Here is a 25,674-nt window from a genome sequence, read left to right as displayed (position 1 = left end):
ATTGGTAACGATGCATATATCGCTTCAGTGCCTTTTGCACACTCTTCCTTATCACTTTCAAGTCATCTCCACATGATTCAAGATACTACGACTCCCTATATACTTCAAGTCATTATCACATCTAAAAGGCCCGTCATTCTCTACAATCTTGAAACATCAATCCTCTTTCCAAAACACAACATTTACTACAGATTGGACTCTTGATCATCATTATGTGTACGACTCGGCCCTTCCTCCTCTGGTCTCACTTGTATATGATTCGTTCCACTCTCATCCAACGATATTCTTGCACTCTCTTCAGGTACCAAACCCAATATTTTCAACACCAAAGAAACCTACATATCCCCATATTGGAATATATCTCTACCTACAAAACAACGAACCCCTTACCGGTGAATATTTACCCGCCAACGGCGACATGAGAAACAACAAAAACAACTTCCAAAAACGCAACAACTTTTCCGCCACTCGTATCACAGGTTGAAATACACTGCTCTTCGGTGCTACGAAACGAAACATTTCCTATCTCACGTAAATAATTCCTCAATCATATCAAACACACTTACTTGTTTCAACAATCCCAGTATTTGTACCAAACCAAAAATGCTGTCAAATACGAGGTGTAGGTTTCGCATGGTTTCTTCCATCAAACCCGAGAATCTGGCGAATACTTGCATAGCATTTTGTACTGAAGCCAACATATTTTGGCCTGGAGAAATAAAGTTCTGAACGAGTGGGTTGTTGAAGCCTAGCAAGTTGGTGGTGCCAGGAAAGCCACCTCCCCATGGGGAACCGTACATCATGTTGTTGTTTCCTATTCCACCATTCCCATAATAGTAAGGACCAAAACCCGAGGAATAGGGATAAGTGTTGCCTCCGTAACCTGATAATGGGTTACCCCATCTGGAGGAAAACCAAGAACCAAGACCACTGTTGTTGTTGTTGTTGTTGTAGCCAAAAGGAGTTGCTTCCGGTAAGTAAGTACTTTGGGGTCTATTCCATTCTTGGTTTCCATTTACAGGAGGAACATTGGTTGTTCCCTCATTTCTAGGAAATATTTCAGGTACTTGCTGTTGAGTTTCTCTCAAGTTGTCCATTGTTCTACGTATGCAACGTCATCCTCTCTCATCGAAAACAAAAGATGATGAATTTGGACGACTTCACATCGCATTTATCGACTATACTACATTATACAACAAAAACATATTTTACAAAAAAGGATCACATTTCTACACTGCACAAACACACACACATATATATATCTATGCTTTACTACTCGATGCTTCGAACGAAGTTTTGATCGTTTCTTGTTCATTCTCACAAGTACGAACTGGGTTATCATCCACTTGCTCTCTAGTTTCCTTTTCTTCAGGTGATACAAAACAACGGCGGAAAATAGGCCACTTGCTCAAATGTGCTTTGGTTTCGCTTAGATTCTTCTTCGCAATAGTATACAATGGATATTGAAACAGTTGTTGAATAGCTTCCATTTCGACACCTTTGGTTTCTGGAACAAACAAATAGATGAACAAAGTAGACAACAACGTAAAACCAGCAAAGAAACTAAAAGCTCCTTGTGCATGCATCGACCTGAGCATCGTCGGCCACGAAAACGAGACAACAAAGTTCAACATATAACTAACAAACGAATTCATCGTTAAGCATTGGGAACGAATATACCACGGATAGATTTCCGCTACAATCACCCAAGGAACGGGACCCAATCCAGGTCCATAAAAGAAACGAAACAATAGAGTACCCGAAATGTTCAATGCTTCACGAATATGGGTACCTCCGAAAAAGGAAAAGCCGCATATCCAAAGCATGATGGATAGAAATGGCATCGTACTCAATAAAAGAAATCTTCTTCCCACTCGGTCAATGAGCCAAAATGTAGGGAATGTAAACAACACAGTAGCAAAACCCAATGCAACGCTCACATCGATACTTCTGGAAGCCGTCATCCCAGCAAGTTGTAAAACATAGTCGAAATAGAACATCACTGCATTGACACCACAAAATTGTTGAGCAATTTGCAACGCAATTCCCAACATGATAGGACGACGAGCACTTGGCTTTTCATAAAAAGTGCGAAAGAAACCGGGTTGTATTTTCATTGTCTCTCTTTCCTTCTCCAAGAACTGGCGCATAGCATCGAAATCTTGTACAGCTACTTGTTCCGAAGACCTCAACTGAGTTAACGAATTCCATGCTGCATTTTCACGACCTTTTGCTAATAACCATCTCGGTGACTCTGCAGCAAAGAACAGTCCCAAAGTTACCAGTGCTGCAGGCACAATGACAGAAGCAAGCATAAAGCGCCAACCGTGTTCGACATGTACAAATATGACATCAACGATAAGACCAATAAAATATCCAAATGCATATGCTAATTGATAGACTGAGGTGAATACTCCTCTGATATCCGTCGGTGCACACTCTGCTAGATACATTGGAATAGTGCTAGTCATAATACCAAAACATATTCCAAGAATCAGCCTTCCCAATAAAAGTATTCCCCATATATTTGAGAATCCTTCAATCAAACCGGCAGCAATGGCATCTATACCACCAAAGAACATGGCGCCCTTTCTGCCGACGTACTTATTCAGTATAGTTGACCTACAAAAAGAATATAGTAAGTGGAGACCTTCATTTTATCTCTTTACTTGCTTACAAAACAGCGCCAACGAGTGCTCCTAACAAAGTGGCCGCAATGGTAAGGCCTTGAAGAGAAGTATCCAGGTTGAATCGAGTGATAAAAAATAACTGTGCTCCGCTAACCAGAGCAGTATCTATTCCAACCACGCTTCCTCCTAAGGTACATACTACTAATAAGACATATAGCTTGGGTGGTAACCCCATCACTTTCTTCATAAAGGAAATCATATGGACAACTACGAAAACGTTCTCTCTTCATTTCTGTTGTTCTTATCGATTCTTCCGATGAGCGTATTCAGTAGGCTGTCTATTGGACAAATTGTCCCTGGTTCAAAGGACGGTCCTTCCTTTTCTTGAAAAAGAGGGAAACAACTTCTATATCATCTTACCTATATGAAATCGGGTTATTTATTGTGAAAGGAATATTCACTAGTATTGGATATAGTCTAAAACGAGAAGAGACTCACTCCATGAAGCAAAGATAATGATCTTCCCTTCTCATCATCATCATCATCATCATTATGGACCGTTTTATTTCTTTATGAGCTGTCTTTTCCTGTGGGGAAGAGCCGAGAGAGAGTTGTGTTGAGAGAATGAGCTTTCGTACTTGTCACAATTGGTTTCCTTTATGTTTATTGCTGAAAGAAACAAATAACGATATTAGTGGGGAGGGTATATACTCTTCCAGGAGTGAGTTATTCCAACAACCACTAGCCAAGGAGACTCAACGCTGGTCAACCGGTCCTTCTTTCGTCAAGCACTATGGACGTTTGAAACGACACTCTTTACCTGCCGTTCATTTCTTCGATAACTCGCAAAGTTTTCTACAAAACTTACAGCCCAACGAAACGTTTCCTGAAACCACAACTTTGGATTGGAAAGAACTTGAGAATGCAACCCGTCTTTTAAACGATTTCATGGAAAGTGCTTCGGAAGATGGTGACTCTTTATTTGATGATGAGTTTCCTACTATGCATGCAAAGACAAAGTTACAAGATGGGTTATCTACGCACCCACAAAGTCCACCTTCAGATATTACGCAGTCAGTTCTCTCCAATACCCAGAGTCCCGTTCCCAGTATGTTGAGCGAAACCGAGTTACCAGACTTTGGAGAAGACTTTGTCAACGCGAATGAAGAACTAGTAAGTTAGTCTATCTTATTTATCTATAAGAATTCAAAGACTGGTGTAGTGGAGTTCAGATGATTGGAAGTATTTTCAAGTAGAAGAGTTGTTGTTACAGTCTTGGAGACGCTGCTTAAGACTGCACAATGAACGTTTTGCCTATGATTGGACCACTGACTATGACAACGATAGATGGAAGTTGATTGATGTTCGTCAAGTTGTTATCGACTAGAGTGCCTTTTGGTAATATATATATATATATATATTGGGAGTGAATGATAAGAGTGGATATAGAGGCAACAACTCTTCAAAGCGTATTATTGATCTTCATAGCAACGGATGCTTTTTTCCAAGTATTAGGAAATCTCCTTGGTTTTGAATAGTTTTTCTCTTCATTCCTTTTTTTCTTGTTTTAAAAGCCAATTGTATCATACTAACAGTAACAGGAATCCTGAGTTGTTTAGAAAACATATTTGCTCGCTCTCTTTCTCTGTTTTTATCCAACTCTAGATAGTCTTCTATTTCTCTAGTAGAGAAGATCGTGGTCAGGAGTCGCTTGAATGACTCTATAGATGATAACCAAGCGATGAATAATAGCCTTTGAAAATACATCTCTATACAAGGATTCTCGTTCCTAAACTCAAATACATAATTGTGAGCATTCCAAAAGTAGTATTGGAAGATACCCATGCAGCAGTTATTAAAATTCGATAAAGAATGGATGAAGAAAGCCACGATCAACGCTATTTCAATGCTTGAACGATGATACCACGTTTTTTTCTTTTTCGGCTTGAAAACCATCTTTGAAAAGCTATCGATAGCACTATGTCTTCTCACTTAATAATATCTGGACCGTTTTTATCTGGTTTATTTACTCGATATTGGCCGCATCTCGAAAAGTTGAATGATTGCTGCTCAAGGTTACCGGACTTTGTCATACAATTGTATTGTCCCAAATATGCATAACCCACCAATGGAGATGTCAAAGGTGCTTTGAAAATCTCTCACATCTTCCATTTCATAAAATAACAAATGACCTGCAAATACAATGTCCGTCAGTTCCTGCAATCAATCCCCTGTTGACAATCGTCCCAACACTTAGCTTAGGAACTTCATACAACTGAAAATCACAATCCAAGGGACACAACATGAAGACTTCTTCCTTGACCAATGAATGAAGAAGAAGACAACGATTGATATTACAAATCAAATTTTTACACAAACATTATGATCGGCAAAGTGTCTCAGCATAGTGACATCATCGGTAAGAATGCCAAAGAAGTAAGTATACATAAGGGTTTCATGAATATATTGACCTGTTTTTGACCAAAGAATTTGTAACACATGATGTTGTGATTTCATATATACGAGGATATTTCATAGGAAGAATTCATTTATAGAAGCCTCTTACTGCAATTATGAATTCTACAAGGAACAGAAGCTAGCTACCTGTATCCATTCCAAAGATACAAAAGCGGATGTCAAAGCTAGTATTCCTACTCCAATGAGATTAGAAAGAACTCATAATACAATGAGTTCGAGTTTTCTGAACTTGAAACTAGCACCATTTTGACCATTCCTTTTTCTTCTTGTGTCATTTCAAGTCCTGATGCTCTCATAAATAATCAAAGGACTTTAGAGAGCTAATTCCACCCAGTATTTGTATTAGGGATCTTCCTTTCTTCCAACTAAACCCACTTCCCAACTTGTCTATAATTGTATGATGTCAATATGTAGGAGATCTCCTAGGAGATCGGGCATATAGAAGAAAAGAGTGTGCGATCCAACAACAATGGAAGGGATACATCGTTCCTAAAATGATCTCCCTATTTTCTACGCAAATCCGATTGTCCCTCTTTGGGAGATACAAATTCGGTGGTGGATCACGAAGAAATTCTGAATGACATAGCAAGCCGAAAGTTGTGTCCCTGGATCGCAATTAATATTTTGCATTTCCACGACGATGGAAGTTCATTATCCTGCCTCCGAAGAGGTTGTAAAATCTCCCAGACGGTCTGCATGGAAGTTGCATCATACATCACATGAGATAGAACAAAGTCCCTCTAAGAAGGAATTGGGGTATAAGAATTTCGACTGGAAGGAATCTGTCGATTATGATGAGAACAACAGCAAAAAAGAAACAGTTTCTCAAGACCAAGGAACCACTTCTTTATTAAAATTCTTTCTGTTCGTAGCATGTGTGGGTTCCAGTATGTTTGGAATGGATCAAGCATTGTTGTCTTCCGTGGCTCTGTTTGCTCCCGAAGCATTGCATCTAACATCCAATGAATGGTCTTGGATATCCTCGGGGGCTACTTTGGGTGCTACTTTTGGAGCTATTGCGTAAGCAACCATTCCCTTCATCTTGGACTATTTTTTCATCAATACAAATATTTGTTAGGGCAGTGCCATTTAATTGGCTCATTGGAAGGAAAAAAGTTCTGATGTTATCTTCACTCTTATATATTGCTGGAGTCGTTATGGCTACTGCTGCAGAGAACTTTATTGTGCTCTTATTGGGAAGAGTTATTATGGGAGTTGGAATGGGTACAGAGGCAATGACCATACCCATTTATATATCCGAAGTAGCTCCTAAATCTCACCGTGGTGCTCATTTGAATATTTTCAATTCATTATAAAACTTGGGAGTTCTTATGGGTGATGTGGTCGATGCCATATTTATCCATGTTCATCCAGGTTCATGGAGATATATGATTGGTTCTGGTGCCATTGGGCCTATTCTTCAACTCGTTTGTGTATTCTTTTTTCCGGAGAGTCCCAGGTGGTTACTCAAAAATGGTAGGAGGGAAGACGCTCAAAAGGCATTTTCAAGTTTCCGCCGACCTACTCCCATTTCAGAACAAGAATACAATGAAATGGTCGAACGAGTAGAACAGGAACTACGTGAAAGTAGCTCTTCAGGAATCGTATGGAAGGATATATTTACCAATCCAAGAGTTCGGGCTACTTTCATGATTGGCCTTCTCGTCTCACTGGCCCAACAATGGAACGGGGCAACGGCATTGGGATATTATGAACCTACGATATTCACGGAATTGGGACTTGATACTTTTCAAGCGGTATATGTGACTGTACCCATCGGTTTCTGGATGTTGTTATGGACCATACCTCCATATTTTCTATTGGACAAACTGGGAAGAAGAAAAACATTGTTATTCACTTTCCCCATATTCATCATCGGTTTGATCATTTCAGGAACAACAATACTTCAACACTCTCCAAAGAAAAAAGCTATCGGATTCTTTGTTGGATTAGCTTTGTACTATATCGGATATGAACAAGGAATTTCTCCTCTGGCTTGGGCTCTTAACGGAGAAATCTATGAACTCCACGTTAGAAACATTGGAATGGCTTGGGGTGCTTCTACACTGTTGGGTTCCGCTTTTGTTTCTACTTACACTTTCTCCAGACAAGTGGCCGCACTGAGCTTGCCTGGTGTGTTTGGTTTGTACGCAGCACTATCTACCATTTTCTGGATATTGCTGTTTTTCTTTCTGCCTGAAACAGGAAATGTCTCTCTAGAAGGTGTGAGAGATCGGTTTGAAGGAGGACTCACATCCATTGCCAAACGCAATTGGAAAAACATTCAATCCAAGAAGAAGGACTCCAGTTTGATATTGCCTGGGTTTCAGAAATGAGTTTCTTTTCAATGTAGTAGAGTAGTAAGGTAGCTGCTTGATAAAATGAGTGATTGTGTTTTGTGTCCAAATCTCTCCGTTGCAAGTCACTTATCACGAGTATAATTACGATACCGATTCCTCGAAAATAGATAGGAAAAATCTACCTAGTCCAGTTGCAAATGACTCGGAAATCCAATAAAAGCAGGGAATTTTGCGTTTCGCAGCTTTTCACTGCTTCAATTTTCGCAATAACACAGTAATTAATTGCAAATTGCATGGGTAATAAACAGATATTAGTAAGCAGACCAATGACAAGTCAGTTTTGTTCTTTAAGCATACAAGCTGTTCTCTCAACACAATTGCTTAAAAAACTAGATGCTTCAAGCATGTTCGTAAATAACAAGTGAATTAATGTTCTCATGTTAAAGACTGCTACTATCACTTGCAGCCTTCAAAGTTTAAAATGAGCAAGACTAATCAAAAGTTAACGAGAATACTTAAAAATTCTTTAAAAATTATTCATGAATCTTCTGTAACAAGAGACGCAAAGCTTAGAATTCGAAAGAAAATAACATCAAAAATTTACATATTTGTCTCACTAAACAAAGTTGCAAGCCAGCCCCAAAAAACAATTAAAATTCAAAGCAATTCGTCAACCAATTATATTTCACAGCAAGTTGCAGTTTTAAAAAAACAAATTGCTCCATCTTACAAAGTAGTAAAAGAGTCAGTTATATCAATCTAAAAAGTTTTTTTAACAACAAATTAAAAATTTCAATTAAAAGCAACAAATAAAGCTCAGAGAGATATTAACAAGAATCAAATTAAATTCCGGTGGCATAAAATTATAATTCTATTCAAAAAAATTTAACTCTCTTCCGAACTGTAAGAAATTTTGAGTTTCATTTAAACGCTAGCTCTGATTTAATTTGGAAGCAATCGTTTTAATGTTATGGTGCCAGTATTTTTTAAATAGTCATGGACTTTAGCAAAACCATCAACTTGGTGCATCCTAGAATCGCTAAATAAGAATTAATTTTTTCTGCAAAATTTAGGAGTTCCTGTGAAGTTTTTTTGAATTTGAGTATGACAATCTTATCGAAAAATTTTTTCATTTAAAAAGTCCAAGTCAAACTTCGAGTCGTTGATTGCATTTTTTTCAGATTGTAAACTTTGTCGGATTTAAATCAAAGAAAAAGTTAGCATTTGTTAACCAAGTAAAGTCACTTGCATTATGATAGTCAATAATGGCACAAATTTGATTGCACATTATTGGTTACATGGTTATTAATATTTCCTCACATTTATTCATAGTAAAGATATGTCCTTTATCTATTTTTCCACTTCGAGATGCAGGGGAATGCTTCTTCTAGGTTGCGCACTACAAGCAATACTTCTTTTCTTTGGCAATATTCTACAATGTATTATACTCACAGGGAGGTACGTCTTTTTTCAGTTGCTCCGTTTATAAAATTCTAAGAGAAAAACATGCTTCAACCCAACTTTTGGATCAAAAAGAGTTTGGATGCGAATGAAATTGTCGTCTTTGAGTGTTCTTTACCTTCTCCTAAACCCTCATTCTCTATTTGGTCACTGTAAGATATTCTATGGCAATCTTTGTATTTCTTTTTCAGCTCTGATAATAAAGCAAACCAATTTTCTCGTAGTTGCAATCTTAGTCTCATACTTAAACGTTTCGATTTATCGAATTCTTTTTTCACGACAATGTTTCTTAATGACAGAGGGGTTTGTAAGTTAATAATACTTGGAAAAGTCTCCTCAATATGCAAGTTCTTTACAACGCCAAATTGTTCGTTCAGTCTAATGCCCTATACTCCTTTCTCTAATCTACAACAAAGTCTTCTTTAAGGGTGCAACTCAGTTGCTGTTCACATTTCACTACAAAACGAACAGCTAGTCAGCAACCCATCCCTTCCTCTCGAACATTTCTTTCCAATAGAATTTCGATTATCAAGGCTGTGAATTCCGTTTTTGGGTTGTGCAGCACGTCGGACTTGTGAATCCTTTGTTGTGTTCCTTCGAAAACTTTCGGTTATATGGAACGTCTGCTTAACTTCAACATATCCGACGACGAGTTCCTTCCCCTCCTTGAACAAACGGTTTCTTTACTGTATAGTTCAGTCGATTCGTCACAGGTGAGGTTTCAACAACGTTATATTGTACATACCCACTGATCACTTGTTTCTATAAAGAGAAACGCAGCTCAAAGCACGTTAACCCAACTCAAAGAACATCCCGACTCTTGGATTCGTGTTGATAAAATACTTGACCGCTCTAACGACCCCAACGTCAAGTTTTTTGCCCTTCAAATCCTGGAGAACCTAATCAAGTAAGAATAACCCTAGTATGCTATTTTGTTCGATTGAATAGCTGTAAGGTACCGTTGGAAGACGCTTCCACGTGGGACTTGCGAAGCTATTAGGAATTATATTGTTAACAAAGTAAGTTACTTTCAGTGTTTATGTTTTCCCCTTTTATCCTTGTCATTAAGGTCATCGAACTTTCCAGTTCTGACGAATATCTTTCAAGAGAGAAGGTTTATATTGGCAAGTTGGACCTTATTCTTGTTCAAGTTGTGAAACAGGTAAGATAATTTTCCTTCGAAAAGTTAAAACCTCAACTTTTCAAAGGAGTGGCCAGCAAATTGGCGCAGCTTTGTGAGTGACATTGTTGGAGCGTCTAAGAGTAGCATGTCTCTTTGCGAGAACAATTTATATATTCTTCAGTTACTATCGGAAGAAGTTTTTGATTTTTCACGGGGTGAGATGACTCAGAACAAAGTCCTAGAGTTGAAGAATCAGTTCAATGCAGAATTTTTGAGTGTTTATCAACTTTGTCAGTTGGTATTTGACCAAGTAAGTATTTCTTGCTTTTATTTCGCCGTTTCGTTTATATTATGGGTAGGCCGCAGAACTCCAAAGAAGTCGTCCGTCTTTGATCAGTACTGCTTTGAAGACATTTGAACGTTTTCTAAGTTGGATTCCTCTTGGTTATGTGTTTGAGACTCAAGTCATTGAAAGTCTTTTGTCATTTTTTGGACAAAGTCGTTTTCGTAATGAAGCTTTGAGATGTCTCGTTGAGGTTTGTTGGGATATTATGTGAAAATGTGAAGGATTGATTGGTATTAGGTGGCCACAATTCAAGTGGAAGCTTATCATGACAAGCTGCGTTTCTTATTTGTAACATTCATGGAGGAACTCTGTCGTATTATTCCACCTGAGACGGTACTTTAAATGATTTGAAACTTTGCCAGTGAATAATATTATGTTGTAGGACATTGCTTCATTAGTGGATAAAAGTGGCGAAATTTCTATGGAGTTTATTTCTAATCTTGCTTTATTCTTTTCGGAATTTTTCAAGTCGCATGTACGCCTATTGGAAGATAATGGTTCGAATGGTGTAAGTAATGAGTTTTGCCGTATTACATATTATTATTTACTTTGATAGCTTGCTCTTCTGCTCGGCATGGAATACTTGGTAAAGATTAGTATGGTTCCTGACACGGAAGTGTTCAAGATTTGTTTGGAATGGTGGAGAAAACTGGCTTCTGAGATTTATAACGCACAATATCCGATTGTAAGATGAAGAAGAGTTGTAGGCGTATAGGATTGATTTGTGTTTCATTAGGAGAAAGGGACCAGTTCTATAGTCTTACTTTTTAATAATAGACAAGTAGCGAATGAGCGACTACAATTTTATGCTCCTATTTTTTCATCCATTAGAAGAGTAAGTTGCGACTGAAATGAAGAAAGTTTCTTATGATGGATGTTTTTTTAGGTCATGATAAGTCGTATGGCCAAACCTGAAGAAGTGTTGATTGTAGAAGATGAGAATGGAGAGATCGTGAGAGAAACTACGAAAGATACTGACACGATAGCCTTGTATATAGCGATGAAGGAAACCATTTGGTGTCTTTGTTTATTTGATCCTGTCGATACGATGAATATTATGTTGGAAAAGTTGTCTTTACAATTGAGTGGAACAGAATGGAGTTGGCACAATATCAATACTTTATGTTGGGCTATAGGCTCAAGTAGGTCTATATACATATTCTATTCATATATTTCTAACTTTTGATATAGTTTCCGATGCACTTTCCGAGCAAGAAGAAAGAAAGTTTCTAGTAACTGTTATCAAAGACTTGTTACATCTTTGTGAGATGAAAAGAGGAAAAGATAACAAAGCAGTAGTTGCCTCTAATATTATGTATGTAGTGGGTCAATATCCTCGGTAAGTATATCGTTATGATGTATTTATATTGCAAATCACTAAATGAGCGATTGTGTCCTATTAGGTTTCTGCAAGCACATTGGAAGTTTTTAAAGACCGTTGTCAACAAATTATTTGAATTTATGCATGAAACTCATCCTGGTGTACAAGATATGGCTTGTGATACTTTTCGAAAGATTGTTCAGGATTGTCATTATCAATTTGTTGTCACTCAGGTGAATGTTTATTATAGAAATCATCATTATCAACTAAATATCTCTCTAGTATGGAGAAACCAAACCTTTTATTATGGAAATTATAGAAAATCTGCAAGACATTATATCTGGTTAGTAGTTTATGAGGTTTTGTTATAGAGCAACTAAATTTGGAAATAGATTTGGAGCCTCATCAAGTACAAGCATTGTATCCAGCACTTTCTCGTATCGTTGCTGCATTTCCAAATGCCGAAATGAAGAATCAGTTGGTACTTGAGTTGTTTCATTTACCCAATACGAGTTGGGAAAGTATTTTATATCAAGCGTCACGTGAACAACAAATATTACAACAACGTGATGTAATGAAAAGATTGGTATCCATTTTAAGAACCAACTCTGGTGCAGCTACTCATCTGGGTAGTCTTTATATGATTCAACTGCGTCGTATCTTTTCTGTAAGTATAAATTTTCTATTGTTGGATATAGTCATATTGCTTATTCTCTTATCCAAGGAATTGATGAGTTGTTATTCAGTCTATTCAGAAATGATCATCCAAGCAATTGGCAACTTGGGAGTATTTGCTACTAAAACTGCCGATGTTCGGTTGATGCGTTCCGTGAAAAAGGAATTATTGAAATTATTAGAAAGCTTTTTCGATGTTGTAGATAAAAGTGAACGAAAGACTGTGGAAACGGAATTTATTCAACCTTTATTGGAACCTATTCTAAGTGATTATTTTAGGTAAGAAATCCTTAGACAGAAAGAGAGAGAGAGAGAGATTCTTCAAAGAGAATGGATACTCACATTTTATTTTTTCTTATAGAAACATTCCTGAAGCCAGGGAACCAGAAACTTTATCCTTATTTGCTGTTATAACGACTTATATGGGTGAAATGATTCCAGTTACTATGGTTCGATATATCTTCAAGTCACTCTTCAATGTCACATTGGAAATGATCAAGAACAATTTTGAAGTAAGTCATACCAATGAGAAAGCATATCCATCTTGAGAACTGATGTATATTGGGGATAGGACTTTCCCGACTCTCGATACAATCTATTTCGACTACTGAGAGCCATCAATCAATATTCATTTGCCTCCTTGTTTCAATTGGATGAGGATCCATCTCTTGCAGAATCAGAATTCCGTTTGGTTATCAATGCTATTGTTAGTATATTATCTATTTTTTGTTATTTTGATGTAACTCTAATTTATGAATATAGCTTTGGGCAGTGAAACATACGGAAAGGAATATTGCGGAAACTGGCTTACAAACTTTATTGGAGTTGTTGAAGAACGTAGATTCATCTAGTTACGAAGGATATTTCTATCGAACTTATTTCCAGTTGATTCTTAATGATATTTTGGTGGTACTTACGGATACTTTACATCGTCCAGGCTTCAAATATCATGTTCAAATCTTATTGCGTCTATTTACAGTCGTCAATGGATATTTAAAGGAGCCTATTTGGACGGAAGAAGAAGCAACTCAAGCTAGTCGATCAGGAGTTGTTTTACAGAACAATTATGATTATGTGAACTGGTACTTGAGAGTGCTGTTGATGTCTGCTTTTCCCAATATGAGTAGATCACAGGTATATATCGATCCCATTTCTCAGTTCGAATATGTTGACATTTTCTTTGAGATTGAAAATGTGATTCAAGGAATGTTGCAAGCTCAAGATGAAAAAATATTGAAGAATCATTTACGAGACTTTTTAATACAGACCAAAGAATTTAGTAGTGGTGATAATTCAGAGCTTTATGATGAAGCCAATCATCATTCTACTTCAGCATCAGAACAAGAACGATTACAGTCTTCTATTGTACCAACTTCTTCTTTACAACAAGCATCCAACAATTCTTCCTCCTCAAATATGGTAAGTATTCGAGTATAAGTTTCCAAAGTAGTGTATATTTTGTATTAGGTTCAAGCAGCTGGTTTTGGAATCAACTCTAATGAATAAAGAACACTTGAAGCTTTTTTATGACATATACAAGTATAGGATCCATAAAGGAATTTGAACACAATTCAATTTTATATTCTTTTTATGAATTGGACGAATTATTATCAGTCGGTTGTTGCGTCTTTGATCGTTCCAGTTAACACAACTTGTCAAGTCATACTCCAAGCACTTCCTAAAAACATACAAATACAAGATAGGCAAGTTCAAAATGGCCCGAGTTTGGTTTATTTTGTGATATTTGTGTTAGTTGTAGTTTTTATGAACAAGTCCTATTCAAAGAAGAGTCTTTACACGATATTTCTAGAGGTGGTTTTACGAGTGTTTGGTTACCTCCACCAAGTAAGAGTGTACAACTAGAAGGTTATTTACCAGGTGGTCTGTATGATTTGGACTCCTTTTATGGTTCCCAAGTATCGTTGGAACGACTAGTGCTTGTATTGAAAGAACGTGGGTTGCAAGTTTGGATAGATTGGCCACTCAAACGTCGATGTTTAAAAGAACAAGTAAGTTGTATCGAGGTGTTTGTTAGATTCTAGAGTAACTAGTTGTTCGTGTAGGATCCAACTACGCGCAGTCATATGTTTGTTACGAGACCTATATGGACCGCAGATTGTCTAAAATATGCTTTTTCAAGTTTTCATCGAACAACATCCCATGTCGGATATCCAAAGTTGTTGGTTCGTTCTACTAGTCATAATGGATTGGATACGACCATTCCTGTGGATTTGAATAATAGCAAAGTACGTCAAGACTTGTTGCAGTGGGTAAGTTGGTTGGAAAATCAGTTGAGTATGGATGGAGTGGTATGTGATGGAGTGCAAATGGAAGATATTCCTTTTCTCTTGGAATTGATAAAACATGAAGAGTCGAGATGGAAAGCAATATCTCCACAACCTATGCTTTCCTTATCTTCTCCCACATATGAAGAAGAAGAAAAAGAAGAAGAAGTAGAGCAACCATCATTTCTATCATCATCTCAAGAGAGAGAGTGGAAGGAACCTTTTATTTATTCGCCTCTCACACCTAATGAGTATTTATCTATTGCACTAGTTAAAGTAGAGTTTAGTCAAGATAGTGATGGTCGTTTAGCTTATGACCAATCTTTAGCTACTGAACAATTGTTTGAGTTTATTCAGTCTACTCATCGTAGTTATGCATTGATAGATACAGTCAGTAGAACTATATTGGAAACTGCACTTATCTTTCAAGGTAAGAAAATAGGAAGATGAAAAGAAGAATGTTGTAAATGATGAGAAAAGAGTATTGGAGATTAATAGATAAGGAAGCTCGTTTGGTTGGTTTATTGGGACGTGCGAGTGACCGAGCTATTACCGTATTGAATATGGTAGATTTATTAGCAAATATGGAAAGAGAATATGTAGAAACTGGAGGAGGTGGTTGGGTGATATGTAAAACCCAACGTTGTGATTTTCCTGATGCTCATATACTCAAAGGTTATGCTTATCTTTTAACGCATCCTGGAATTCCTTGTATACATTGGGTAATGATTCGTCGTTTCTTTTTTGGGATTCTCTGTTGAATATATATATATATTTATTTATTTTCTCTCTCATTTTGTAAATATACATATATATATAGGACCATTATTTTGATGAAAGATGGAGACAAGGTATCGAAGAGTTGATACAAGTTCGTAGAGGATGTCATATTCATGCTTCTAGTACAGTATATATTGAAAGGTTAGTAATATATTCAATAGAGGAATTGATCGATGAATAATAATACTTTATCACAATTCAGTGCTTGTGCAGAATATTATGCAGCTTTTGTGGATAAACACGTGGCTGTCAAGATTGGTAGAGGAGATTGGCATCCTAACGGACCTTGTTGGGAACTATGTACTTTTGGTTGGGAATATGCTGTATGGAAGCGAAAGTAATAATATACAGTTGGATAAAAAGATAAAAAACGCTATGATTCAGTTTCTTCCTTCCAGAAGACCGATCCAAAATGAGTCCAAGGGACACTCTCATGTAGCATTCGACGATGATTGTCAATGTGTGATTCCACTGTCGTTTGTTTGAAACAGCTTTTGAATGAACAGCATTCACCAACCAACACAACAGATAACCAACAACAAAAGAAAAATACAGAAACGAGAATATGCAAAACGTTCTAGACAAAAGACTATAGAGAGTTGGACAAGACTCAAACACGAGTTGGAAGAAACCAAGAGTTTGAAACAATATTTGTGGCAACACTGTGAAACTCTTCAAAGAGCCAATCAAATTCTCTTCCTTAATAACGAAAGACTAAAAACTTTATTGTCTTATTCATCCAAGGCAATCTTTCCCATGCCTTGTCAGAACCAGGTCAAGTCATCTATCCCTTCATGGGTATGCTGTGGAGAGAGAACAACAACAGTGCCGACAAGAGAACCTGAAAAATGGAGTAATATGGAAAGCAAGTATATGATATCTTCACAACCACTATTATTCAACAACAGCACAATCACTAGAACAAGTGTGGATAGATTACCTTCCATTCAGGATATTCAGCCAAGCTAACTGGAACTGGAAGAAATTTTATATATATAAAACTAGAAGAAATAAACGATAAGAATATTCTTTTTCAATCTTGAGACCCATTCTTCCCAACATAGGATTGGCTTTCGTTATTCTCTCTTTGTTGATTCAATAATTGAAGAAAATGACGTCGATGGATGGTAGGATAGTCTCCAAAGAAACTATGTAGATTATCAAAGGAATGATTATGAAATAAGATAACAACTTACATTCCTAATTGAGGTAAATATAATTCAGATACAAAATGAACCGAATGAAATTGCTTTGATCGAGAAAAGATCAAAAGATGAGCTTTCATATGCAAATCAATGTCACTAACGGGAAAAGTGAATATGAATATTCTCAAGAAATATACAACGTGCCTATAAATACTTCGGAACCAAGCTCTGGTTTGAATTTTGCGACCCCCTTCATCTTCAACGGTGACATACATCAAACAAGAAATATTACTAACACAATAAGTATATCTCTTAAGAGAATAAACAATACACTTGAACCTGTTTTTCAAAGGATATCGTAACTCCGATCGATTCCCTTTTGCAATATATATATTTGTTATTCTAAGTTGTTTTGAGTCACAAGTATTTGTTTGGAATCTATCACAAACCTTCCACTCATAAGAGCTACGTATGCATATTTGCGTAAATTCAAGTTGCGAAGACAAGCGTGAATAGCTGGAGACACAAAAGGCCAAACTATAAATAATAAAGAAATTCGAAAAGCCAAAGACTTTCCTAACAAGTCAACCAACAAATACACACAGAATACTCCAAAGGAGGCAATGGTAGCTCTATCCAGAAGAGCTCGAGGATCCCAACAGAAATAATTGTACTGTTCCCAGGAATACCAGGAAGGAATGACACGGATCTAATAAAAGTGAATAGTGAAGAACAAAAGTTACTCAAATGCTAATTTACAATAGCTCCCGGAGTCAAAGGAACTAGAACACACTGCAAAGGTAGAAAAGAAAGTTTCAACCGCCTCCTTATGAATAGTCTAACATACGAGTTTCGTGAACTGCAAAAACTTTGTATGGAACTAACAAGTTGATGGTTATATTTCAACTTGAAAGGATCACTATGGATAAAGTTGATATGAAGCATTCCTTTCTTAGGATGCTCTCTCATGATTCACCCAAACCCTATTCTAACCCAACATCATCAAAGTCGTTTTAGTCATTTTAATATCGAAAACTAAAATAGTTTTCTTTTTTTGTTTGTGGGCCATCGCAACTTATGCCTACTGCACACTCACGAGAGGATAAAAAGAAACTCAATCTTTATCAGAATAGTTTAGAAAAGGCGATAAAAGGAAGGGACGAAAAAGCTTTATATGAGTGGATAACGTTGGTTACTGAAGAAGACATCACTATCCATGGGGTTCGACAACTGATATCTCAATTCTTGCAAGGTATTTGAGCTTTTAACGTTATGATTGATTACTTATCGATAGGAAGTGTCAAAGGAACTACCTTTGGAAACCCAAAAAAGTCTGTTGTCTCTTTTACTTGAACGAACTGAAGCCAGATCGTTGAATTCAGAAGAACTAGTAAGTGAAGCTGGAATGGGTTCAACAACATAATTATTTTGTATAATAGAATATTCAAGTGAGAGAAACTTTGTCGAAGTTATATGAGACTTTAGGAGATTTTTCCTCAGCAGCTCGATTATTGATTCAAATACCTTTGGAAGGAAGCAGTCGTAATACAAACGATGACTACAAAGTAAAAACGTCGGTGATTAGTTTCTTTAGATTCGACTCTTGTGACACTTTATAGTCTCATTCAAATTGCAAACTTGCTGTTCCTTTCAGGAGACGTGTCTTCGGCAGAGTCGTATCTCAATCGTGCAAGTGCAGGTTTGGCAGTAACTGATAGGGACGATTTGAAATATGCCTTCAAGGTCTATATGAGAAGTTTTATTAACTTCATCGTTATTGATTGATAGTTTAGGTCTGCCATACCAGAATTTTAGAGGCAAAGGGAAAGTTTTCTGAGGCTGCTTGGCATTATTATGAACTTTCTCAAAGAAGCTTGAACCCTGAAGTAATGGAAGTAAGTGTTCCCTTGAATTTTGGATATTCTGAAAAGCAAGTGACAACGTAGACCAATGCACAATATGGTTACTTGGATTTCTTGAATCATGCAGTTATTTGTGCAATAGTTTCACCTGCTGGACCTCAGGTAAGCTCTTGTTGCTTTGGGTTTGTTGATTAGGTTGATCATCTTAGCGGTCTCGAATATTGGCTGCCTTATTTCGGGATGACAGGACACATTCTCTTATATCCTTTGAAATGTTACAAGCAGTTTATATGGATCGTCTTTTAAGAAGACCACATAGGGAGACATTTGCAAGGCTATTGAATGAATACCAATTTTATCCTTTTCAAGGTAAGATAATGGTATTCGTATTGCAAGTTTATCACTACATGTTGATATTAGTAGATGGAAAGGATATATTTGAACAATCTTTTATGGAGCACAACTTATTAGCTGTTTCGAAAATTTACAGTAATATTAAGTTGGACCAACTGGGTAATCTATTGCAGATCTCCAGTGACGAAGCAGAAAGTTTAGCAGCTAAAATGATATGTATGTTTACTATTTCTTTCTGCTTGATGTATTCTCATTTTGTACAAGATGAAGGTAGACTAATGGGTACGATAGACCAAGTCAATCGCTTGGTGGAATTTGAACATTCAGTTGAAGTACTTTTTATCTATTTCCATTATTCTTAGTTTCTAATATATCTTTCTGTGATATAGATAGTTCAGTGGGACGCAAGATTGGAATCATTCTGTCAAGAGGTTGACCATTGCTATGGAAGAATTGTAAGGATATATCCACAAGTTTTGAATGATGAACAAGTCATGGATTGGAACAGATGAGAATTACTAAAATAGTTCCAGAACAACTAATATTCTAGATACCTATAAAGTTTCTACATATGGCTACATAGAAATTTCTTTGTGCCTTTAAACTCTGATTCGTAGCAGTGAGTCCCATTCCGTTTCGCTTGGAAAGAAAAAAATGCAATTGAGCGCCATTTTGAAAATGTTGTATGGATAATTGAAAAGAATTGAAAATGCACTGGAATGCTTTTTTATGCTGTCAACAACAACTAGTTCAGGTTTACCTCTTGAAGAGACCGTTTCATTGCCCATTTTGTCACAGAAAAAAACGTTTACCTGTGTATTCTAAACTTGGAAAATATACTAGTCTCAAGTCGTCTTTGAGTCTGGAAAGCTCGGGTGCTCCTTTCTCGGCAGCTGACGTTTTTACCTTCTTGGCTCTAAGGGCACAAGAATCCATCTGCAAAGATACCGCACAAGTCGACGGATTGGGTAAATTTTATAGTTGTGGAGATGCCAAGGATGACAGTAGTTTGTCCGACTACAGTAGTATACAGGGCGGGTCGGATAGTGACTGGAGCAAAGACGAGATTCCTTCCTTATTTAATTGGTGTCCACCTTCCAAGAGCATTTGGAGTGACCGAAAAAGTTCACGTATGCTGGGTGGTAGGAAATTCTCCAGAGCTTTTGTCGATGTCTGGAGAGCATCTCAAAAAGAACGACATCCACTGATAGGCAGAAGGTAGTAGCTTCTTAGTGCTTGGAGTGCAAATGTATTTTCAAAGCAGTTATATAGGTTCTATCAAGGAAGAAGAAATGCGCACGTTGTTTGGGTACAAACTCTGAACGTGACCTCGGCAACACCACTTACTGAAAACCTAGACATTGCCGGAGTTAGTCTCTTTTTAGAACCCAGGAACGTGCATACACCAATATTTCGTGCAGATTGTAAGTTGACTATAAATTTGAAAGAGTGCTTTCATTACTATCGATAGTACGTTACTTTGAGTTAAATCATGGAGGCCTTTGGTGGTTTGTTGGTAGCGTCGACTTGATTATTTCTGCCTCGAGTTCAACTAGTATATTTGCCAAAGTTAGTGACTATACAACTTTGTACAAATATGATGATCTCATACCATGTCATTAGGAGGCAAAACTTGTTTATAGTCATTGGAAACAGTTATGCGAGAAACACCGCTCCATCATTCCTTTCGTTCGCGACCCATCACAAGAACCCATTCCCTTTGGAAACCTATTAGGAGATTTTGACACGGTTGAACGTGGACGATCCAGAGCTTTCGCTTTCACGAATGATGTCATGGATTCCTTGTTATCTGTGTAAGTAAGCATTCTTTTTGCAATATTTCCTCAACAAAAGTTCCAATTTTAGCTATTTGCCGTTGACTCGCAAACAAAGCCCGTCTTTCAAGCAACTGAAGCGAAACAAGAGTAGGAATCCTCACTTGGGTTTCTTTCATCTCGATCCATCTGCAGAATCCAGTTATACTTGGGACACGTATAGTTTATCAGGAGGCACAGTTTTGGAATCTTCTTTTTGTGAAGAAGCACCCTTGGCTATGTGGCGTTTTAATCTCTTTCCTCCACCAGGTACAGCTGCTGCAAAAGTTATTGCAGAACTTCGCTCGGGTAGAAATAGTTCACAAATAGATCCTCTCGGTTATATTGGGTGGTTTTAGAGATTGCTCATTGTCTTGTGGTAAAATGATCCTATTTCCTTATGTGGAAAGGGTCATGGAAAAATTTCTTTAAAGGATAAATGTTCGGTTTGGGAGTCCCGTCTTGTCCGATATTCACTCAGTTTCAGCAGGTTTGCTCATGAGAAGTACTTGGAATATAATAATGTCATTATGCTTAGGTACAACCAGAAAAATTCGTAGCTCAGTTTCCAGCCAAGTTTTTAGGATCCTCGTTTCTTTTCTTTCTGCTACCTGGCGCTTCTCTTCCTGCGAACACAGTAGCATCTTTGTATTGGAGGTTGGTTCCTTTACTGTGAAACTGAAGTGATACTTGAACGAATGCTTTGTAGCGTTCCGCCGTATGAAAACTGGTCTTTTGTTGGTTTGATTGGGAACGATTGTCCAAGCAAATTGTGCACTTTAAAGTTACCAGCGCAGTCAGCCTCCGAAAATGTTATGATAGAAGTAAGTACGATGGAAAACATTTTGTTTTCGATAACTTGGTTCAAGTTGGGTATTTCTATTGAAAATATGTCGGAAGCAGCTTTAGCAGTTCCAAACAGTCCTACCATTGTTCTAGATCAGTCGGATCTTCAGCTTCTAGTTCGAGGCATTGCAACAGATTTTTTTCGTTTTGTGGAATCTTTTGGTCAGTCTATGGGCCCAGGTGGTTTAGCACTAGTAGATAAATGGTTTCAAAAGTTTCAAGAAAAGCTACAAAGCGATCCTTGGTATTGGAGACGTATCTCGGATAGGACTTGAAAGAAGCGTGTACAAAAGATAAACGAGTGGGAAAGCTAAAAATTTACTTGCTATAAGGGATAGGTTTTTTGTTCTATTCCTACTTAAGGTGAATCAAGTACTTCCGGCGTGAAATCCTCTTTTCCGGGGAGTTCCGCAAGTTCCAAGTCGTACTAGAGTAAATATTTGAGCGGCGTAACTGTGAACTATTCAAACAATACCTCAATGGTCGCATTTGGCGGAATAGCTCTCTTTCCTGGACTAGCTCTCCTTCCTTTGGAACCAAACGCTGCATTGCTTGGAACCACAATATGAACCAAATCACCCACGTTCATCAATGGTAACACTTCCTCGACGCCCTAAAACTCAACAGTATTCTCAACAGATGGTACAACAGTACTAACTTGGATCACAATGTTACTGCCAATCCTCAAGTAGTAAGGCTGCTCAGACTCCATAATGTCGTCAAATACATAGTCTCCATATTTGGCACGAAAACGGATACCAACAAGGTCTCTAGAGTAATACATATTTCCCGTGTTTTAGTCGTTGGTAAATATCTTCTTACCCTAAAGCTGGATGTACCTTCCCAGTACCTCTTTTCACTAACCAAAACCGGACTCCATCAGGAAGCACAACTTCATCATTACTAGCTGAATGAACAAGACACGAATGAAAAAAAGGCAAAGTGCAAAGACAGGCTACAGTCTGCAATAAAACCCTCCGATTCCAACCTGTCTGTACTGAAAACAGTGAAAGAGATTTGTTTCGTTTCCCGATGAAGCTCCTTCGAAAGAGACAATATTGAAAAATAGCCTTGCTTTTCCAACTCAAGCAACCGCGACAGGTAAAACTTGATTGCTTGGATTGAATATTCAAGTGTGTAACAAAAAGCGCTGTTGAAATCATATTCCACCCAACCAAAACAATTTTTTACTCACTTTTTTATATCTCTTAAATCAGCTCATAGCCTTAATATGTTCAAAACTTGTGTTATTTTCAATCCTTGTCCTACTCTTTCAACATAAAAAATTTGCGGAGACAAACTTGACTCAAGAATTGGAACGTTGGTGTTCCTCAACTGCAAGTTGCAACATAACTTCCCATAATTCACAACGAATCGGCATATCCAGTTCATAAAACGGGTTTTTCAAAACATAGTCTGCATACAAATCATATACACGTCTCTTACATACCCATCTGTAAGCAAGCCAAAAAAGGTTCTGTGAAAAATTCATACCAAAAAGTTCTTCAAGTTCTTCGTTTCCGGTGACGCTGTTGCAACAAACTTCACTCCTGTTTGTGATTGAAAGGCTTGTAAAACAAAAGTATCCGTTTCTATTCTTTCAATTCCAAACCCAAAACGAGAGTGTGCGGGAGAAAGTTGCCTAGAAATAGCTTGTATACTGGACGTGGATCGTGAGAATCAACCACAACAGACTATGGATAGGGCGTTACCTATGAAATGTAGAAGCTAATCGGAGATAATCATTGGAAGATAGTTTTGCTGCAGTGTCTGAAAAGTTTTGTTGATAAATGAGACCGCCAGCTTTGTTGACCACAAATAAACTCAACAACATGTCACACGCACAAAAAAAAGAAACAAAATGGCGCCACAGTTCGCAATAATTCGTTGAGGAACGATGAATATTTTGGTGACTGTCGTAAGTAGGTAAGTTTTTGGAATGCTTCTGTGAGCCGAGTACTTTGAATAATTGCAGAGTAGGTTCCTTCCACCTAGTTGTAGAGAAGTAAATAGTTTGAAAGATTTGGAAGTTATTTTCTTCGACCTTGTTTGTTTAAAGTAAGATGTTGTACTGGATATTATGTGAGTTGTAAAAATATTTTGTAGAGATACTATTACACGGTAGAGTATTTAAAGAATATTTGGTTCCAAGTTTATCCTTTTGGCCAGTTTTCTAGCTTTTTGTGTTGTTGCGTTTGCTGGGGTTATTAAACTTCCTCAAATATGGTCCATAATACGAGCAAGTTCGGCCCAAGGAATTAGCACTGCAGCTCTTTGTATCGAAACATTTGGTTATGTGTACAATCTTGCCTATCATCGTAGAGAAGGGTATCCTCTTTCTTCTTACGGAGATTTCTCGTTGCTGGCGTTGCAAAACTTGTTCATTCTATTTTTATCCTATCGCTATCGTCATTTAGATATCCAGGCAATAGGTAAGTATCGTGAGAGGTGTGTGAAATTGCTCAAGTTATTTTGAGGCATTGTTGTATTCTTTATTGCTCTCATATTCTTCATGACGAGTTTATGGATGCCTTTGCATTTGTTGCGCCTACTGGTGACTTGCAATATACTTACAGCAATGGCTTCTCGAATTCCACAAATTTATAACATTTTCAAGAATAAGTCTGGAGGTACATTGAGCCTTATTACATGCTTAGGAATATTTGGTGGTGCTTGCACGAGAATTTGGACAACTGCTCAAGATGTCAAAGATAATTTAGTACTCTTTGGATACGTCGTCTCAACATTGCTCAATGGAATACTATGTTTACAACTCATTTATTATCGTTACTTCAAGTCTAAAAAGAATAAGGAAGAATGATTGCCATAAATGAAGAGTTTCAACATGACATTCCGAGTAATCTTTCTTTGCCATCATTTGGGGTTCTTCTTGTCCTTTTCATTGTCATCGACATTTATATCACCGCCATACATTCGTTTCAGCATTTCGATTTGCTCAGGAGAAACTCCTGAAGAAGGCCGCTCCTTTGGGTCGTTGGGTCTTTCAAACACTATGGAAGATGATGAAGATGGTTGCTTAGTTCCCATACCACCTTTTCTCCAGCCACCAGAGAATCTTCTTCCGTCAATGGAACGTCTACGACCATTCCTCAGTTCCTCTTCTTCACTTTCCAACTCGTCATCTTCATCTTCATCGGTTTCTACAGAGAATTCATTCATTCTTCGACGAAAGTTTTCAATAGCATCCTTGTCATCAGCTAAAGTAGATACACTTTCTGCTCCTGCTTCATTCTCTCTTTGTATCTGCTGTTCCTTTCGACGTTGTTGAAAATAAGTAACCAACAAAAAACACAAACGCACCAAAGCTATGAAGGTGAGGAAATACAAAGCTAGGAGAGTGTTAAAATCAAGTGACTTTTCTGTTTTTCCTTGTGTTCGAAGAATAGGCTGTATTGTTGTCGCCAAAGTAAGCATGCTCTTCCTATCGTCACTGTTTCTTGAAAACTTTCTCACCGCTGTTGTACAAGTCTCCTGGGGCACTAGTAAAGAAGAGGGACTCATAAGATTGGTTTCAGCAGACATACAGAAAGGTTTTGCTGACAACACTGTGCAAACGGAAGCCAGAGTCAACACACCCCTTCTACAAAGGCTCAACGACTGCCTCACAAGTCCATCCTGCTGAAAACGCCTACAGAGTCTAATGCATACGTCATTCAAACTATGATTCATAAGGATATATTTAGAAGACTTTTGCCTCCAGGTTGCAGTCTTTCATCGAGTTGTTAAAAGGGCAATGTAGAACTTGTGTTCATACTTACAAAAGGCGAGGGCTTCTGAAATACGCCAACCCTCCAATCCCTCAAAGGCGGTGCAAAATACTTGTTTGCTTTGGAAACCGTGCAGTTGTTGCCAACGTCGACGATAAAAAGATATTGCAAGCAAGTCTCGTTTGAAGTCTTTCTCTTCTCCCACATGACGTGACAATCGAGCATTTTCTCAATCCTCCTCCTCTTCCTTCTCCCCTCCCATGAATGATCATTTTTTATTATTCTATTCTGTGATCAAGATATGTAATCCACAACTAGTCACTCGTTTTTTCAACTAGAGACGAGGCCACAGTAGTGGATCAGTACTAGTCTCCTCTTTCAAGTAGAAGATATGATCACAATTTCCTGCAAAGACAATGGATACAATTTTTCGTTGGAAATTATATGACAGTGAACAAAAAGACAACATGGAGATAATTATTTTCCATTGCAGTCATTCATCCGTCTCTTTCTTGACATGATTCCA

General features: G+C 37.6%; 14 protein-coding genes across 17 annotated transcripts; 8 read left to right on the top strand and 6 right to left on the bottom strand.

Moving 5' to 3' along the window:
• Positions 1–1,151, bottom strand: Gasu_14690 (uncharacterized protein). The gene is made up of 3 exons (XM_005707689.1): positions 567–1,151; positions 391–522; positions 1–335 (listed from the first exon to the last, which is right to left on the bottom strand). The coding sequence occupies exons 1-3, from the start codon at positions 1,095–1,097 to the stop codon at positions 186–188; spliced, it is 813 nt and encodes a 270-aa protein (XP_005707746.1). The 5' UTR covers positions 1,098–1,151; the 3' UTR covers positions 1–185.
• Positions 1,152–1,155: 4 nt separating this feature from the next.
• On the bottom strand, positions 1,156–2,901 carry Gasu_14680 (MFS transporter, SP family, sugar:H+ symporter). Its single transcript, XM_005707688.1, has 2 exons — positions 2,678–2,901; positions 1,156–2,622 (listed from the first exon to the last, which is right to left on the bottom strand). Exons 1-2 carry the CDS (start codon positions 2,875–2,877, stop codon positions 1,263–1,265), a joined length of 1,560 nt encoding a protein of 519 aa, XP_005707745.1. The 5' UTR covers positions 2,878–2,901; the 3' UTR covers positions 1,156–1,262.
• A 260-nt stretch (positions 2,902–3,161) lies between these two features.
• Positions 3,162–4,566, top strand: Gasu_14670 (uncharacterized protein). Its single transcript, XM_005707687.1, has 2 exons — positions 3,162–3,803; positions 3,853–4,566. The coding sequence occupies exons 1-2, from the start codon at positions 3,255–3,257 to the stop codon at positions 4,015–4,017; spliced, it is 714 nt and encodes a 237-aa protein (XP_005707744.1). The 5' UTR covers positions 3,162–3,254; the 3' UTR covers positions 4,018–4,566.
• A 1,165-nt stretch (positions 4,567–5,731) lies between these two features.
• On the top strand, positions 5,732–7,504 carry Gasu_14660 (MFS transporter, SP family, sugar:H+ symporter). Its single transcript, XM_005707686.1, has 3 exons — positions 5,732–6,128; positions 6,187–6,392; positions 6,435–7,504. Exons 1-3 carry the CDS (start codon positions 5,749–5,751, stop codon positions 7,442–7,444), a joined length of 1,596 nt encoding a protein of 531 aa, XP_005707743.1. The 5' UTR covers positions 5,732–5,748; the 3' UTR covers positions 7,445–7,504.
• A 1,967-nt stretch (positions 7,505–9,471) lies between these two features.
• On the top strand, positions 9,472–13,904 carry Gasu_14650 (exportin 1 (Xpo1)). Its single transcript, XM_005707685.1, has 21 exons — positions 9,472–9,582; positions 9,640–9,776; positions 9,825–9,888; positions 9,939–10,031; positions 10,078–10,302; positions 10,352–10,528; positions 10,576–10,671; positions 10,721–10,846; positions 10,895–11,023; positions 11,075–11,173; positions 11,225–11,480; positions 11,530–11,677; positions 11,742–11,892; positions 11,942–12,002; positions 12,052–12,326; positions 12,384–12,613; positions 12,696–12,846; positions 12,906–13,040; positions 13,097–13,468; positions 13,520–13,753; positions 13,802–13,904. The coding sequence occupies exons 1-21, from the start codon at positions 9,484–9,486 to the stop codon at positions 13,838–13,840; spliced, it is 3,297 nt and encodes a 1,098-aa protein (XP_005707742.1). The 5' UTR covers positions 9,472–9,483; the 3' UTR covers positions 13,841–13,904.
• Positions 13,905–13,911: 7 nt separating this feature from the next.
• Positions 13,912–15,866, top strand: Gasu_14640 (alpha-amylase). Its single transcript, XM_005707684.1, has 6 exons — positions 13,912–14,037; positions 14,088–14,343; positions 14,398–15,049; positions 15,100–15,341; positions 15,440–15,540; positions 15,602–15,866. Exons 1-6 carry the CDS (start codon positions 13,925–13,927, stop codon positions 15,738–15,740), a joined length of 1,503 nt encoding a protein of 500 aa, XP_005707741.1. The 5' UTR covers positions 13,912–13,924; the 3' UTR covers positions 15,741–15,866.
• Positions 15,867–15,910: 44 nt separating this feature from the next.
• Gasu_14630 (hypothetical protein) lies at positions 15,911–17,541 on the bottom strand. Of its 2 annotated transcripts, XM_005707682.1 has the most exons (6): positions 17,304–17,541; positions 16,994–17,253; positions 16,884–16,946; positions 16,749–16,835; positions 16,596–16,700; positions 15,911–16,547 (listed from the first exon to the last, which is right to left on the bottom strand). In XM_005707682.1, the coding sequence occupies exons 1-6, from the start codon at positions 17,511–17,513 to the stop codon at positions 16,433–16,435; spliced, it is 840 nt and encodes a 279-aa protein (XP_005707739.1). In that variant the 5' UTR covers positions 17,514–17,541; the 3' UTR covers positions 15,911–16,432. The 2 variants fall into 2 exon arrangements, with proteins under 2 accessions (XP_005707739.1, XP_005707740.1); XM_005707683.1 differs by having other exon boundaries at positions 16,371–16,547; positions 16,749–16,946.
• A 10-nt stretch (positions 17,542–17,551) lies between these two features.
• On the top strand, positions 17,552–19,426 carry Gasu_14620 (COP9 signalosome complex subunit 4). Its single transcript, XM_005707681.1, has 10 exons — positions 17,552–17,796; positions 17,843–17,934; positions 17,984–18,117; positions 18,164–18,287; positions 18,338–18,439; positions 18,491–18,568; positions 18,616–18,775; positions 18,827–18,976; positions 19,025–19,092; positions 19,150–19,426. The coding sequence occupies exons 1-10, from the start codon at positions 17,622–17,624 to the stop codon at positions 19,270–19,272; spliced, it is 1,206 nt and encodes a 401-aa protein (XP_005707738.1). The 5' UTR covers positions 17,552–17,621; the 3' UTR covers positions 19,273–19,426.
• A 25-nt stretch (positions 19,427–19,451) lies between these two features.
• Positions 19,452–21,006, top strand: Gasu_14610 (coproporphyrinogen III oxidase). 2 transcript variants are annotated; one of them, XM_005707680.1, is made up of 5 exons: positions 19,452–19,978; positions 20,033–20,184; positions 20,232–20,329; positions 20,384–20,574; positions 20,627–21,006. In XM_005707680.1, the coding sequence occupies exons 1-5, from the start codon at positions 19,470–19,472 to the stop codon at positions 20,931–20,933; spliced, it is 1,257 nt and encodes a 418-aa protein (XP_005707737.1). In that variant the 5' UTR covers positions 19,452–19,469; the 3' UTR covers positions 20,934–21,006. The 2 variants fall into 2 exon arrangements, with proteins under 2 accessions (XP_005707737.1, XP_005707736.1); XM_005707679.1 differs by having other exon boundaries at positions 19,862–19,978.
• A 5-nt stretch (positions 21,007–21,011) lies between these two features.
• Gasu_14600 (hypothetical protein) lies at positions 21,012–21,746 on the top strand. Of its 2 annotated transcripts, XM_005707678.1 has the most exons (4): positions 21,012–21,064; positions 21,113–21,231; positions 21,284–21,398; positions 21,444–21,746. In XM_005707678.1, the coding sequence occupies exons 1-4, from the start codon at positions 21,014–21,016 to the stop codon at positions 21,693–21,695; spliced, it is 537 nt and encodes a 178-aa protein (XP_005707735.1). In that variant the 5' UTR covers positions 21,012–21,013; the 3' UTR covers positions 21,696–21,746. The 2 variants fall into 2 exon arrangements, with proteins under 2 accessions (XP_005707735.1, XP_005707734.1); XM_005707677.1 differs by having other exon boundaries at positions 21,284–21,746.
• A 4-nt stretch (positions 21,747–21,750) lies between these two features.
• Gasu_14590 (peptidylprolyl isomerase) lies at positions 21,751–22,601 on the bottom strand. The gene is made up of 4 exons (XM_005707676.1): positions 22,243–22,601; positions 22,079–22,190; positions 21,896–22,033; positions 21,751–21,847 (listed from the first exon to the last, which is right to left on the bottom strand). The coding sequence occupies exons 1-4, from the start codon at positions 22,581–22,583 to the stop codon at positions 21,779–21,781; spliced, it is 660 nt and encodes a 219-aa protein (XP_005707733.1). The 5' UTR covers positions 22,584–22,601; the 3' UTR covers positions 21,751–21,778.
• Positions 22,602–22,603: 2 nt separating this feature from the next.
• Positions 22,604–23,281, bottom strand: Gasu_14580 (uncharacterized protein). The gene is made up of 3 exons (XM_005707675.1): positions 23,133–23,281; positions 22,915–23,080; positions 22,604–22,861 (listed from the first exon to the last, which is right to left on the bottom strand). Exons 1-3 carry the CDS (start codon positions 23,252–23,254, stop codon positions 22,727–22,729), a joined length of 423 nt encoding a protein of 140 aa, XP_005707732.1. The 5' UTR covers positions 23,255–23,281; the 3' UTR covers positions 22,604–22,726.
• A 10-nt stretch (positions 23,282–23,291) lies between these two features.
• Positions 23,292–24,266, top strand: Gasu_14570 (lysosomal cysteine transporter, LCT family). Its single transcript, XM_005707674.1, has 5 exons — positions 23,292–23,346; positions 23,401–23,478; positions 23,527–23,541; positions 23,590–23,852; positions 23,898–24,266. Exons 1-5 carry the CDS (start codon positions 23,318–23,320, stop codon positions 24,239–24,241), a joined length of 729 nt encoding a protein of 242 aa, XP_005707731.1. The 5' UTR covers positions 23,292–23,317; the 3' UTR covers positions 24,242–24,266.
• Positions 24,267–24,268: 2 nt separating this feature from the next.
• On the bottom strand, positions 24,269–25,461 carry Gasu_14560 (uncharacterized protein). The gene is made up of 2 exons (XM_005707673.1): positions 25,200–25,461; positions 24,269–25,149 (listed from the first exon to the last, which is right to left on the bottom strand). Exons 1-2 carry the CDS (start codon positions 25,371–25,373, stop codon positions 24,295–24,297), a joined length of 1,029 nt encoding a protein of 342 aa, XP_005707730.1. The 5' UTR covers positions 25,374–25,461; the 3' UTR covers positions 24,269–24,294.
• Positions 25,462–25,674: the final 213 nt, after the last annotated feature.

Source organism: Galdieria sulphuraria (genome assembly GCF_000341285.1).
Source record: "Galdieria sulphuraria unplaced genomic scaffold scaf_9, whole genome shotgun sequence".
In the NCBI taxonomy this organism is placed as follows: Eukaryota; Rhodophyta; class Bangiophyceae; order Galdieriales; family Galdieriaceae; genus Galdieria; species Galdieria sulphuraria.
The sequence above is the reverse complement of the archived record's forward strand: the minus strand, read 5'-3'. Positions and strand labels throughout refer to the sequence as shown.

Excerpts from the sequence above, each read along its gene's own strand:
- Gasu_14660 (XM_005707686.1), top strand. The coding sequence starts at position 5,749 with ATGGAAGTTCATTATCCTGCCTCCGAAGAGGTTGTAAAATCTCCCAGA. Across the intron at positions 6,129-6,186 it reads GCTACTTTTGGAGCTATTGC|GGCAGTGCCATTTAATTGGC; the intron begins GTAAGCAACCAT and ends AATATTTGTTAG. Across the intron at positions 6,393-6,434 it reads AGCTCCTAAATCTCACCGTG|TTCTTATGGGTGATGTGGTC; the intron begins GTGCTCATTTGA and ends AAAACTTGGGAG.
- Gasu_14630 (XM_005707683.1), bottom strand. The coding sequence starts at position 17,513 with ATGAGAGAGCATCCTAAGAAAGGAATGCTTCATATCAACTTTATCCAT. Across the intron at positions 17,254-17,303 it reads CTTTGACTCCGGGAGCTATT|ATCCGTGTCATTCCTTCCTG; the intron begins GTAAATTAGCAT and ends CACTTTTATTAG. Across the intron at positions 16,947-16,993 it reads GTAGCTCTTATGAGTGGAAG|AATAACAAATATATATATTG; the intron begins GTTTGTGATAGA and ends AAAACAACTTAG.
- Gasu_14680 (XM_005707688.1), bottom strand. The coding sequence starts at position 2,877 with ATGAAGAAAGTGATGGGGTTACCACCCAAGCTATATGTCTTATTAGTA. Across the intron at positions 2,623-2,677 it reads GCACTCGTTGGCGCTGTTTT|GTCAACTATACTGAATAAGT; the intron begins GTAAGCAAGTAA and ends TTCTTTTTGTAG.
- Gasu_14620 (XM_005707681.1), top strand. The coding sequence starts at position 17,622 with ATGCCTACTGCACACTCACGAGAGGATAAAAAGAAACTCAATCTTTAT. Across the intron at positions 18,776-18,826 it reads CCAATTTTATCCTTTTCAAG|TAGATGGAAAGGATATATTT; the intron begins GTAAGATAATGG and ends TGTTGATATTAG. Across the intron at positions 19,093-19,149 it reads AATTTGAACATTCAGTTGAA|ATAGTTCAGTGGGACGCAAG; the intron begins GTACTTTTTATC and ends TCTGTGATATAG.
- Gasu_14610 (XM_005707680.1), top strand. The coding sequence starts at position 19,470 with ATGCACTGGAATGCTTTTTTATGCTGTCAACAACAACTAGTTCAGGTT. Across the intron at positions 19,979-20,032 it reads CATCCACTGATAGGCAGAAG|GTTCTATCAAGGAAGAAGAA; the intron begins GTAGTAGCTTCT and ends GCAGTTATATAG. Across the intron at positions 20,575-20,626 it reads ATGGATTCCTTGTTATCTGT|CTATTTGCCGTTGACTCGCA; the intron begins GTAAGTAAGCAT and ends TTCCAATTTTAG.
- Gasu_14590 (XM_005707676.1), bottom strand. The coding sequence starts at position 22,583 with ATGATTTCAACAGCGCTTTTTGTTACACACTTGAATATTCAATCCAAG. Across the intron at positions 22,191-22,242 it reads AAGGTACATCCAGCTTTAGG|AGACCTTGTTGGTATCCGTT; the intron begins GTAAGAAGATAT and ends GTATTACTCTAG. Across the intron at positions 22,034-22,078 it reads GCAGTAACATTGTGATCCAA|GGCGTCGAGGAAGTGTTACC; the intron begins GTTAGTACTGTT and ends GTTGAGTTTTAG.
- Gasu_14670 (XM_005707687.1), top strand. The coding sequence starts at position 3,255 with ATGAGCTTTCGTACTTGTCACAATTGGTTTCCTTTATGTTTATTGCTG. Across the intron at positions 3,804-3,852 it reads TCAACGCGAATGAAGAACTA|TGGAGTTCAGATGATTGGAA; the intron begins GTAAGTTAGTCT and ends AGACTGGTGTAG.
- Gasu_14640 (XM_005707684.1), top strand. The coding sequence starts at position 13,925 with ATGAATTGGACGAATTATTATCAGTCGGTTGTTGCGTCTTTGATCGTT. Across the intron at positions 15,342-15,439 it reads GAATTCCTTGTATACATTGG|GACCATTATTTTGATGAAAG; the intron begins GTAATGATTCGT and ends ATATATATATAG. Across the intron at positions 15,541-15,601 it reads AGTACAGTATATATTGAAAG|TGCTTGTGCAGAATATTATG; the intron begins GTTAGTAATATA and ends ATCACAATTCAG.
- Gasu_14560 (XM_005707673.1), bottom strand. The coding sequence starts at position 25,373 with ATGCTCGATTGTCACGTCATGTGGGAGAAGAGAAAGACTTCAAACGAG. Across the intron at positions 25,150-25,199 it reads TTCAGAAGCCCTCGCCTTTT|ACTGCAACCTGGAGGCAAAA; the intron begins GTAAGTATGAAC and ends ACTCGATGAAAG.
- Gasu_14600 (XM_005707677.1), top strand. The coding sequence starts at position 21,014 with ATGTTCGGTTTGGGAGTCCCGTCTTGTCCGATATTCACTCAGTTTCAG. Across the intron at positions 21,065-21,112 it reads TATTCACTCAGTTTCAGCAG|GTACAACCAGAAAAATTCGT; the intron begins GTTTGCTCATGA and ends CATTATGCTTAG. Across the intron at positions 21,232-21,283 it reads GTAGCATCTTTGTATTGGAG|CGTTCCGCCGTATGAAAACT; the intron begins GTTGGTTCCTTT and ends AATGCTTTGTAG.
- Gasu_14570 (XM_005707674.1), top strand. The coding sequence starts at position 23,318 with ATGAATATTTTGGTGACTGTCGTAAGTAG. Across the intron at positions 23,347-23,400 it reads TTGGTGACTGTCGTAAGTAG|GTTCCTTCCACCTAGTTGTA; the intron begins GTAAGTTTTTGG and ends ATTGCAGAGTAG. Across the intron at positions 23,853-23,897 it reads TTTAGATATCCAGGCAATAG|GCATTGTTGTATTCTTTATT; the intron begins GTAAGTATCGTG and ends AGTTATTTTGAG.
- Gasu_14650 (XM_005707685.1), top strand. The coding sequence starts at position 9,484 with ATGGAACGTCTGCTTAACTTCAACATATCCGACGACGAGTTCCTTCCC. Across the intron at positions 9,583-9,639 it reads GTTCAGTCGATTCGTCACAG|AGAAACGCAGCTCAAAGCAC; the intron begins GTGAGGTTTCAA and ends GTTTCTATAAAG. Across the intron at positions 12,614-12,695 it reads ATTCTAAGTGATTATTTTAG|AAACATTCCTGAAGCCAGGG; the intron begins GTAAGAAATCCT and ends TTTTTCTTATAG.
- Gasu_14580 (XM_005707675.1), bottom strand. The coding sequence starts at position 23,254 with ATGTTGTTGAGTTTATTTGTGGTCAACAAAGCTGGCGGTCTCATTTAT. Across the intron at positions 23,081-23,132 it reads TTAGCTTCTACATTTCATAG|TATACAAGCTATTTCTAGGC; the intron begins GTAACGCCCTAT and ends ATCCACGTCCAG. Across the intron at positions 22,862-22,914 it reads AGAACTTGAAGAACTTTTTG|AGACGTGTATATGATTTGTA; the intron begins GTATGAATTTTT and ends TGGGTATGTAAG.
- Gasu_14690 (XM_005707689.1), bottom strand. The coding sequence starts at position 1,097 with ATGGACAACTTGAGAGAAACTCAACAGCAAGTACCTGAAATATTTCCT. Across the intron at positions 523-566 it reads TACTGGGATTGTTGAAACAA|GAAATGTTTCGTTTCGTAGC; the intron begins GTAAGTGTGTTT and ends TACGTGAGATAG. Across the intron at positions 336-390 it reads TGGCGGGTAAATATTCACCG|GTTTCTTTGGTGTTGAAAAT; the intron begins GTAAGGGGTTCG and ends GGGGATATGTAG.